Source organism: Mus caroli, chromosome 11, assembly GCF_900094665.2.
Source record: "Mus caroli chromosome 11, CAROLI_EIJ_v1.1, whole genome shotgun sequence".
Classification (NCBI taxonomy): domain Eukaryota; kingdom Metazoa; phylum Chordata; class Mammalia; order Rodentia; family Muridae; genus Mus; species Mus caroli.
This window is the reverse complement of record NC_034580.1, coordinates 112,524,791-112,535,967: the sequence shown is the minus strand read 5'-3', so window position 1 is coordinate 112,535,967 and position 11,177 is coordinate 112,524,791. Positions and strand designations below refer to the sequence as shown.

The following is an 11,177-nucleotide window of genomic DNA, read 5'->3' as shown; positions in this document are numbered from 1 at the left end:
CTACAAGTGCACATTACAGCTATCAGGTGAAGCACCACAGTCCAGGGCTAAGTGTGGGAAACAGGCAAGCTGACTATCAACCCAAGGCTCAGAGTTAGTCAGCTGGCCTTGCGGGCTGGGGAAGTCACTGACAGGATTTGAGAAAGATGTGGTTTCTGAAAACCGTAGCGAGAAAGCAGTCTTTACAGTATTGATGTTCCCTTCTTAATTGCAAAGGGAATCTTGGACTTTATTAATAAGGTCATGAAGGAGGGTTGCTGATGCCTCCAAGACACTGGCTGCTTACACTCTGAGCGTCTGCACCAGTGCTTTCACAGGAAGTGCGTCTGTGTGCAGGCGCGTTGGAGGCCTTCCTGTAAACCATCCCTCCTCCATCTTGTCTACAATACAATTCTGGCCAAGTAGGGGGAATTCTTCTTGCCTTTCCAAACAACAGCCTCTCTTCTGGCTCTGGGACATGGTAGAGACGCGATGCTTGGACTTGCCACGGCCGTCTGGAATCTGTGAGGCTCCCCTCAGAGCAAGAGCCAAATCCCTCTGAGGATGGGCTGGAGAGAAGAAAGGAGTCCTTGAGGCTGCTGGTCAACTGCTGGAGAGAGCCAGCCCTGAGACCCTTGGCTTTCATCTCTCGTTGGTTTAAAGACGCCCTTTCATGTGTACTATTTCGGTATGTGGGATACGCCTTAAACGTTTCAGTGAAATACAGAGTGTGAGATGTAAGGAAGACGTCTTATTGTTTCAGTTTCCAGCTGCGGGTTCTGTTGAGAGTTCTAGTTCTAGTTAGCCTAAACGATACCCACACTTCCCATTCCCTCACGAAGAATTCCCAGCACTTTGAGGCCAGCCTGGTCTGGTCTATAGAGTGACCAGGACAACCAGGGCTACACAAAGAAAGAAACCCTGTCTCAGGGGGAAAAAAAAGGAGGGAAGGAAGGAAGGAAGGAAGGAAGGAAGGAAGGAAGGAAGGAAGAATTCTCTGGAAGAAGCCAGGCATAGTGGCACAAACCTTTAATCTCAGCACTCACAAGGCAGAGGCAGGTGGATCTCTGTGAGTTTAAGGTCAGCCTGGAGTGAGTTCTAGGCTAGCCAGAAGTTCACAATAAGTTTCTGTCTCCAACACACACTCACACACACACACAGGAAGAAAAGCTATGCCTTCACCCACCTTATCTGCAAATCTATTTCCTCTAATAAAATTGCCACTTAAAACAGAGTTTTAAAAATAAACAAGTTTGAAAACTATGCAGTATTGTCTGGACCTCATCTGTTGTTTTCTGGACTTGTCCCCCATTCCGGGAAATCCCTGCCTGCCTTCTTGATGTTGCGTAAACTTTGCTTGTTCCCTTTGCTTTGGCTTCCTTCCCCTCATCCTTGCCTCTGCTTGGCACATTCCAGCTCATCTTAAAACACCTCTCTGTGTGCTCTCGGCTGGGCTGCCACGCTGCAGCACCCCGGGTTTTCCTTGTGACACCTTTACTGTGGCGGGTGTTTTAGCACATGCTCTGTTACGGGAGCAGGCTGGAAGAAAATCCCAGCTCAACTGAACCCAGATTGAACAACTTTGAACAGACTGCTTTACCTGTCTAGCCTCACCTCTGTTTTTTGTTTTGGTTTTCTTTTCAAGACAGGCTCTCACTGTGCAGCTCTGCTTGTCCCAGAACTCACTCTGTAGACCAGGCTGGCCTAGAACTCACAGAGCTCTGCCTGCCTCTGCCTCCCAAATGCTGGAATCAAAGATAAGCAATACTATACCCAACTTCAAGCCCTCAATTTAACCATAAGGGAGAAATGAGGCGTGATAACTGGAACCTCCCAGGATTGTTTTAAGACTGTATATCCAAAGCACTTATATAGTGCCTGGCTCAGAGCTAAGGGCACACAAATAGGAACTCTTGATATTATCATTTCTTCTAATACTCATTATCCCACTGCTTTTTTTTTTTTAATATTTGCTTCATTTATGTGCATGTTTGTGGGCTTGTTTGAGCTTATGTGTACCGTGTGTATGCAGATGCCTATGAAAGCTATAGAATGTCAGATCTAGAGCTGGAGTTACAGATGGTGGTGAGCCACCTGATGTGAGTGCTGGAAACCAAACCCGGGTCTTCAGCAAGAGCAGCAAGTCCTTTTAACTGTTGATCCATCTCCCCAGCTCCATTCCACGTTTTATCATAATTTCCTTCCTTCCCCCACTCCCTTCCAATATTGAGCCATGAACCCAAGGCTCAGGCATGTGAGGCAAATGCCCTCCTCCCCTCCCCCGTTTTTATCTTTTTGGGGGTGGGGGATGGGATCCTGCTGAAGTTGCATGGCCTGGCTTTGGCCTCATCATCAGCTCCTCTGCTGTCCAGGATTAGAGATTGGTGCCACGTTTGTGCATTTATATTTTGCCTCTTTTGCTGGACCGTGAACAAATAGTGATCATGTCTTCATTCTTGTTTTGCTTTTTGACTATGGAAGCCATTTTTATTGAGGTATGAGATACACAGACTAAAATACGTCCGAAATGTACTGTCAGAGTCCGGCATGCAGACACAGGCCTGTAAGCAGGATCCCACCAAGATTCAGAGCACTTTGGCTCCCCTGGGCACCCGCACGGCTCTTCCTTAGTTTGTGCAGTCGGTTCCCATGTCCAGCTGTGGTCTGGACCAGCACTGCTCTGCTTCCTGTCCCTGTCAATGGCTCTTGCCTGGCCCTAGATTTCACACACGTGACCACAAATGAGCCCCTCCTCTGTGTCTGCTTTCCCGACCCGCCTGCGCTGTCCCTCAGGTGCATACCTCATGTCGGTTTTGTGTTTGGGTGTCACCCCACTGAGCACACATACCTCCGTGTACCCACTGATGCCTGTTGATAGATCCGTGAGTTATGCTCAGTGTGGCGCTGCTATTAGCAAAAGCCAACAGAAGCCAATGCTTTTGTAAAATCAGTTTTCATCGTTCTCGGGTTACGTTATAAGTCACCACACACTAAGTTCCCAAGAGACTGCAGGGAGGGGTTTCAGCTGCACTGCGTTCTCCTTCTGATAAGGGAATGATGCATCTCAGCTGCTGATTTTGAGCTTATTGGCTATAATTATCTATTTTCTGGTAGAGTAGTTATTAGGACCTTTCCCTCCCTCCCCCTTTTAGAAAGTGGACTAATTGTTGACTTGTGAAAGTTTTGTTTGTTTGTTTCTTTGTTTCTTTGGTTGCTTGGTTTTGGTTTTCAGAAACAGGGTTTCTCTGTGCAGCCCTAGCTGTCCTGGCCTTGAACTCAGAGATGTCCCCGCCTCTGCCGTACTGAGATCAAATGGGGGTGCGCGAATCAGCTCAGCTCGTTGTCCAGAGGCCAAAAGAGGTCGTCGACCCCCTGAGGTTGCTGCTTGCAGGTGGTTGGGAGCTGCCTGGGGGTGCTGGGAACAGAATTCCAGTCTCCTGGAAGAGCAGATCGTAACCGCCGAGCCTGCTCTCCAACCCCTGAGTTGTAAAAGTTCTTCATTCTGTTTTTTAAATTGATTTGTGTATGTGTGTGTGTGTGTGTGTGTGTGTATGTGTGTGCGCGTGTGTGTGTGTGTGTGGTCCATATGCTCAGAGTCTGTCATAAAGTCCTTTCTGCTTGTTTTAATTTCCATAGCCACACCTGGGTCCTAATCCCTCACCAGGGGACACAGGTACCCCACGGAGAGGGTCTGCACTCCCAGTGCTGATCATGAATCCTTGAAGCCACCCTCTTGCACTCCATGCCCCCCTCCCCATGGCAAACAAACCAACCAAAGCTGTCACCCTCCTCAGCCCTCCCCCTCTGCAACTGGGCTGCTGGCTGTCAGTCTCTCCCCAGAGTCCTGACCCGAGCTGGAGGAGGCAACAGAGTGACAAGAGACAGTGACAGGGAGTTATGGCCTTGCTGTCTGTCATCCCTGCCAGGGGCCATCACTTCCTATTTCAGGGGCACTGATGGATCCTTCAGAGGCAGACTCTCTTTTGCTCTCCTCAGCTGGCAAAGCCTTTCAGATCCCAGGTCTGGCCTGCCGTTGATTGACATGTACCTGAAGAGAAAACAGCAGGATTCTCTGTGGCCCCCCTGGCCCGCTGCACAGACAGCCGTGGCAGGCAGGTCCGCAACTACAGGCCTTGTGTCCTTTTAGGAAAAGCTGCACCTGGAATTTCTCTGTAGCCCCCATCTGCACCTGGAATTTCTCTGTAGCCCTCATCTGCAAATTCGAGACCTCTCTACCAGAAGCTTTGCCATCGGACTCCCAGACACAGGTCCTGGCTTCGCTGCCAGCTGTGACCTTGACCAAATCCTGTGGAGCTCTCTTTCCTTATTGGGTACATGAGGGCAGCAACAGCTCCTGCTGCATCAAAGAGACTGTACTTGTAAATATGGCCCTGGACGCAGTGCCTGGCATGTAATAAGTGTGGTCCGTGTTAGCCATCATTAATAGTATTCTTAGTGTCATTAGCATTCTGTTAAGGGAAGCCTCAGCATAGCCACTCTGATGGCCTCCTTATCTTCAGGCTCACGAAGAAACAGCATGGTCCTTCAACGCGAGGACTCAGCCTCTCCCTAAGAGCAAAGCCCCGCAGAGAGCATAAAAAGAGGGCTAGGAGAGTAAAGTGCTCCGTCTGCCCTTGCCGGCCTCAAATGGTCCCAGGTTTCACTTAGTCTAGTCCCTAGCCAGCACCTCTGCCATATCCCCATCACAGGACAGTTCTGCCCTACACATTTTGGGTGGGATGGGTGGGTGCCCTCCAGGGTCATATCTGCACTTTAAGGTGGCAGCAGCGGCTGCAGAAGCCGCTCGAACCACTCACTATCTTGCTCCCCCCCCCCCCACAGCATCTCATCGTTCTCTGGTTGTGTTGCTGTCTCCAGGAGAGACTGGCAGCTGTCCTGAGTGTCAGCCGCCAGGAAGCAGCAGACAGCGGCACTCCCTGTCAGGCCGCTTGCCGCTGGCCACCCTGTAGCTCAGAGCAGCCCTCTCCTGTCACCCAGGCTCTCACCAGCAGAGAGATTGACATGCAGACAAGTGGGGAAGACACCAGGGCAGCTAGCTACAGACAAGGGAGGGGAGGCACCAGGGCAGCCGACTCCTGTCCCCCCACAGCTGAGATTGCTCTGTCATGGGAAGGTGTCCGGGCTGAGACAGCCTTCCGCACACAGAGAGGCCCTGGGTGCGCTCACCCGGCCCTCCCTGCATCACCTCTTCTCATTTGCCCATCTCCCAGCTGTGGGGTATGTGGGGGAGGAATGGAAGAAGTAGCATGGGGTAAGGGGGAGGGAAGAACTGTAACAGCTGTACAGTAGCTTACATGCAAAGACTGGCACACCCACAGCCCTCTCTAGTGTGTGTTGTGTAGTGAGTGTAGCTGTGTACTGAGCACTACACAATCAGCTAACGCTCACAGAAGGAACTCTGTCTTAGAGACTAGGAAGCAAGCACAGAGACGTGCTGTCCCTACCCGAGGTCACAGAGGAAGGAAGCGGCAGCCCTGGCTCCAGCCCCTTTGCTCATAGGTCCCTGCTTATTCAGAGCCAGTCCCCTGCATCAGCCACTGCCCATCCTTTCATCTCACCTCTGTCTCTCCCATTGTCCTTGGCTCTCTGTCTAGCAAGCACCCGAATACTCCTGCTCCTGTTTCCAGTCAGCAGCTATTTCTACGGAAACGGGAAAGGAAGGGCTTAGCCTCTGTGAGGGTAGCATCATGGCCAGGAATTAACTGACAGCCTCCATATCTGAAAGATCATCCCTTGACCTATGTGATGGGGGTTAGTGGGCTGAGGGAAGGGTACCTGGGCTGTAGGAGCCTCCCCTATGAGGGAGGGGACTTTCTGAGAAAAGCTGCAACTGTGCAGACTGCACAGAGAGCCTGGGATGGGAGAGGCCCTGGGAGTAAGCCGAGCGTGGGCTGGGTGTGCGGGGAAGGTGTAAACACAGTCTGCTCCCACCAAAGCCAGCCTGCTCCCTGGGGAGGGGGGGACCCCTCCCTCCCAGCCCACATGGCACCCCAGCTGCCAGGTCCCAGGGAGTCTCATCCCCCCACTGCCAGCGAGCCCCTTTCCATCCCGACCCTGCCCTTCACCCGGAGTGGATCCTTAGAGGAGATTCACAGAACAGTGCTACAAGAAGGTGCTGCCCTGTTAGAAGTGGAGCTGGGCTGGGAGCCAGCCCTGGTACCGCTCTGTGACCTTGGCCTGACAATTTCTTGGATCATTGGAAGGAGGCAGGCAACTTGGAAATGGCAGAGAGGAGAGACAAGGATGAAGCGACAGGAACACGGTGACTAGATTAGAGAGTGAAGGCAAAGCTGGGATCAGAGAAGACAGAGTCCCTAGGACAGTGCCCTCTGGCATCAGCCTCATAAGCCTGTCACTGGCTCATGCCTCCCAGGAGAAAACAGGCTGATAGGAGCTGAAGCGTGTGGCCACGGGCTCATGACCTGAGTCAGGGGCACTCTGGCAGGGTTGTTCCCCTAGTGTGACTCCCCCCCCCCCACACACACACACATACACCTCCTGCCCTACTTGAGCAGTTCCCACAGAACTGCCTGTGCACATCCCTGAGCCAGGCTCCTGGCAGTACCAGCCACTCCTCCCAGTGGGTACCCCCTCCCCCCAACATTGGGTCCCTCTGCTGCAGCATCCTCATCCTTTCTCTCTCTCCACTGAAGTGGAACAGTGCTAGGATCCTGCTGTCTAGGGAACTGTCTTCTGCTGCCAAGGGCAGAGGCTGGCTAGACAGAGGCATCACTGCTGGACTGGCAGTGTGGAGCTGGGTGGGGAAGAGAGAGATGCACGGGTGGGGGCGTTTTTGAAGATGAATGGCTCCCAGACAGTGGGGAGCAGCTGCCCGCAGGGTAAGCCTGCATCTGGGAGCAGGAGCGGAAATGCGCTTTTATCTCTGCTCTGGATCAGGCAGGACAGTAAAGACAGAAATGGCAGAGCAGCTGGGGGCAAGGGAGGCTGCCACCGAGTTACTGAGCAGTCAGCACAGTGACAAGTCGACATGCTTTCTCCTTCCCACTCGCCGCTGCCCACTTAGAGTGCGCATGCACATACACACACACATACACACACACACAGATAGACACACACATACATATACACACATACACACACACACAGATACACACACATGTTCCCGTTCACTGCTGCCCACTTAGAGAGCACACACACAGAGATACACACATGTACACACACACATGCATTCACACACATACATACATACACACACACAGATACACAAACATATACACACATGTTCCCGTTCACTGCTGCCCGCTTAGAAAGCACACACATACACACAGATACACATATGCACACACTCACACATACACATACACACATACACACACACATGCTCCCACTCGTTGCTGCCCACTTAGAGAACACACACACACTTACAGATACACACATATATACACACATACTCCCACTCACTGCTGCCCAGTTAGAGAACATACACACAGATACACACATGCACACACTCACACATACACACATACACAGACACATACGTACACACACACATGCTCCCATTTGTCACTGCCCACTTAGAGAGCACACATACACACGCACATGCTTCCGGTACCCGATGCCCACTTAGAGAACACACTTGCATGCATGCATACACACAGACACAAAGCACATTCGGAGCACAAGCTGGCGTTTGCTCCCATCCAGCTTCTGGCAGACATGCCACAGATTCAGCTGGCCTTTCTTGCTGATAATTTCAGGAGCACAGCCAATGACAGGGTGAGTTTTCGGGACTGAAAAGAGGCAGATGCCACAGGAAGCAGAGCGACACAACCCAGCCCTAGACCACAGGGGTTTAGCGGGATAGCTCCTGAGCTGGCAGATGGCCAGGCCAACAGAAATCCCTTTTTGCCAATCAGCAGCAAAGTTGAGTAGGGGGTTAAGCTTGGATCCCCCACCTAGTAGCGTGGTAATGGGCTGTGTCTTCTCATGTGGGTGCCACGGAGTATGTATAGTCTGTGGGTTGCGCTCAGGATTGGACTGGAGAATGAATGGAGGAACCCTTCATGACTAAGCCCAAGCTAGCATTTATTCCTCCCTTGGTTCTGGAGTCTTCTCGCTCTCTTCTTGCACCTGGCCCTTGCCTGAGATGCTGGGATTATCTTCAGTGAACCTGGAGAACCCCAAGAAGCCCCTCTCTGTGCCTCATCCAGCTTGGGCAGTCCCTTAGAGCAGGAACTCGGAAATGAGAACCCAGGAGGCCTAAGCATCCCATGTTCTTTCTGCAAGTCCAGCTTTGCTCAGGAGCCCGAGTCACAGCCTGCCTAGCAGCAACCCTAGGGGCCGTGGAGGAAAGCCTACCTTCTCCATGATTGCTTCTCCGGTTTTCCTTCCTGCCTCTGCTTCCAGCCCCACACCATCTTCCTAGATGGGAGGTGAACCAGGACTCCAGCTAGAACGCAAAGTCAGACAGTTCAGCGGGCTCCCCTGTGCCCAGAGGTGAGATGTGTATTTCAGGATGGCCCATTCCACTGCCTCTCCCTTAGAAGTCTGCAACTCTGCCCTCAGAACTTAAGCTCAGCTACCGCCTCACCCCCAAGCCTCAAAAACATGTCAGGATCACACTCAATTCTCTTCAAACCAGCCCCAGCTCCATGGCCTGAAACATAAGTAGCAAGCACAAAGATAAACCCAGCCTCACCCAACCTCCACCAGTGATGGAGAGAGAGCTGAAGACTTCCTCCCTCTCGCCACATGGCTGGACCAATGCCCTGCCTTCTATCCTCCATAGCGCCTGGTCCTGACTTTACCTGTCAGGGCGGACGGGACGGGCCGCATTCGCAGAGCCGGGCTGCCTGAAGGAGTGACAGTCTACTTCACAGGTCCTTTCTCCCTGAACAGAGGGAGAAAGCACCGGAGTCAGGAGATGGAAGGGTTAAACTTGGTCCTGTTTGGGGACTCTTCCTCCTACTTCCACCTATGCCACCCCCCAGCCATCCCTGTGGCAGTTCCCCTCAGCAATCTGCTCCTTGTTGTCTTACTAACTCTTCCAGGTAACTGGGTGCCGAGGAGTTAAAAGGCAGTGTAGCCTTTTCTCTTTTGTCAGGAGATCTATGACCTCCACCTTTTCTTTGTGGGCAAGACAGATATTTGGAAGTCAGAGGCTCCCCGCTCCTGCTGCTCAGTCACTACCAAGCAGTTATAAGCAAGCATGTCCTGATAAGCCTATGGTTTTTGAGAATTACTGTATAAGCAAAGTTTGGGAGCTGGGACTAGTACAGCACCCCTTTAATTCCAGTGCACATGAGGCAGAGGTAGGCAGATCTTTGAGAGTTTGGAGCCAGCCTGGTCTGCATAGCCAACCAGGGCAACATAGTGAGACCCTGTCTCTAAATAAATAAATAAATAAATAAATAAATAAAATAAAATGAAAAAGAGAAAGGTCTAGGAAAACATAAACCACCCATCAAGTACTCAGCCAGGAGTACGGCCATGCAGACAGGAGTTCAGCTAGCACGAGTTCCCAGTTCCATTGTGCTTCCGCAGCTGTGCAGCTGTTGTCCACAACTCCAGCTTTAGGGGGCATGGTATGTGTTTACCCGCCCACACTGACTGAGCCAAGTTAGTAAGGGCACCCTCCTCCTGTGGGCACCAAATCCCGGAGGCCCGGGGAGATCTTTTTTTGCCCTTTGTTTTCACTAAAAGTGAGAGTTGATCTTGGGATCCTGCCCATGCTAGGGAGTCCACGGGACATAGCCTTACACGTAGGTACTAAATTGACACGTTTGCAGTGTCTTGACGGGCGTGGAGACTCTGGAAATCCAGGGAAGGAAAAGTCAGGAAGAATGCACAACTTTGCCTCCCCAAAGGCCACATGGCTGCAACCTAAGGAAGAGTTAACTTCCAGGCCATTGGAGACAGCGTCCTGCCCGCAGGGGCAGCCCAGCCAATGGCACTTAGTTTTGATGACGTCATGCACCTCCTGCGCCTTCTATTGGGGAGTGGACAGCGAATCCTGCTGGAGGTTCAGGCAACGGAGCTGCAGAGCCCACCGGTGGCAGAGGAAGGAGGAGGAGGAGGGCCAAGGACAAGAGAGCAGCAAATCGACCCAGAGTGGCTCCTGCCTCCTCCCTCTGCTCCCTGCTCCTCCAACAGAAGGTCCTCCTGGGGACTGCCCCACACTCACATCACAGAAGCAAAGCAACACAGCATTGGTTCAGAAAAAGGGAGCAAGGACTCCCTCTGCCACCTAACCTGCCCACTACACAAGGAGTGACTGGTGAGGGCTAGGGCTAGAACTTGGTATTTGAGTGCCTGCGCGCGCATGCGCATGCACAAACACAGGCACACACACCAATAGTTTCCTTAGCACTACTTTCCCCACCCCTGACTCTCTTTCACCTGCCGGTAGATTGAAGGTCTGTGTCTGAGCCGCTGCCCACAACTGTCCCGTCCACTCTGCTGGGCTCTCTGGAAGGGAAGAGCAGGCAAGAGAACCTGTAGGCAGTGCTCAGCCCCTGCCCCACCCCTTTACCACAGTCCAGCAGCGCAGGACTAATGCACTGGCTGCTCCAACCCACTCTACTAGCTCCAAGAGGTACCCCTCCAGGGTGTCCTTTGAATTCCTTTCCAGACCAGCTTGTCTGTAACTCTCCCTGGTGGTCCCTCCCACCCACAACCCCAATCCACAGCCCCATCAGTTTCTCACGGTTCCACTCGGTTGGTAAATCTACGGCGCCACAGCATGGCCAAGCTGAACAGGAAGAGGGTGGTGCACATGGCTCAGCTGCCCCATCCCCACCGACCAACTCCGCTGAAGAAGGCCACAGGGCCGGGGAGCCACAATGGCCAGCCTACCACTCCCAAGCCACCGCTGTGTTTCCTGAAGTTCCTGGGAAGGGATTAGGAGGTTCAAGCTGATTAGTGGAATAGGCAGGCCTGACCTTGTGAAGAGAGATTAAACTCAGCCTCCTTCAAGGCATGCCAGGTAACCCTGAGTGCCCCTCCAGAATGTTCTACCCAGAACATTCACTACTGTCCGGGCTTTGGCATCAAGGCACGCAGTGCAATCGAGCTAAGTGAGCTACTTCCATACACTGTTAAATGTACCCGCAGAGCACTTGAGGACTTAGAAGCATCAAGGATAGCTTCAAAGAGGATCTGGGGCCTTGGCCCGGTGACAAAGACCTGTAAGCCACTGGGGAGGGGAGGGGCACCTC

The 11,177-nt window shown here is 52.4% G+C and overlaps 1 protein-coding gene across 2 annotated transcripts; it reads right to left on the bottom strand.

Annotated features, from left to right (window-relative positions):
- Positions 1-234: 234 nt before the first annotated feature.
- On the bottom strand, positions 235-10,844 carry Prcd (photoreceptor disc component). Of its 2 annotated transcripts, none has more exons than XM_029484122.1 (5): positions 10,667-10,844; positions 10,360-10,428; positions 8,769-8,851; positions 8,320-8,410; positions 235-548 (listed from the first exon to the last, which is right to left on the bottom strand). In XM_029484122.1, exons 1-3 carry the CDS (start codon positions 10,735-10,737, stop codon positions 8,830-8,832), a joined length of 162 nt encoding a protein of 53 aa, XP_029339982.1. In that variant the 5' UTR covers positions 10,738-10,844; the 3' UTR covers positions 235-548; positions 8,320-8,410; positions 8,769-8,829. The 2 variants fall into 2 exon arrangements, with proteins under 2 accessions (XP_029339982.1, XP_029339983.1); XM_029484123.1 differs by lacking the exon at positions 235-548 and adding an exon at positions 3,974-4,027.
- Positions 10,845-11,177: the final 333 nt, after the last annotated feature.

What these genes read in the sequence shown, in the direction of transcription:
- Prcd (XM_029484122.1), bottom strand. Translation starts at nt 10,737, where the DNA reads ATGTGCACCACCCTCTTCCTGTTCAGCTTGGCCATGCTGTGGCGCCGT. An exon ending in TTTACCAACCGAGTGGAACC is followed by an intron (nt 10,429 to 10,666) that starts GTGAGAAACTGA and finishes CTTCCCTTCCAG; the next exon opens with AGAGCCCAGCAGAGTGGACG. An exon ending in GACCTTCAATCTACCGGCAG is followed by an intron (nt 8,852 to 10,359) that starts GTGAAAGAGAGT and finishes CCCTCTGTTCAG; the next exon opens with GGAGAAAGGACCTGTGAAGT.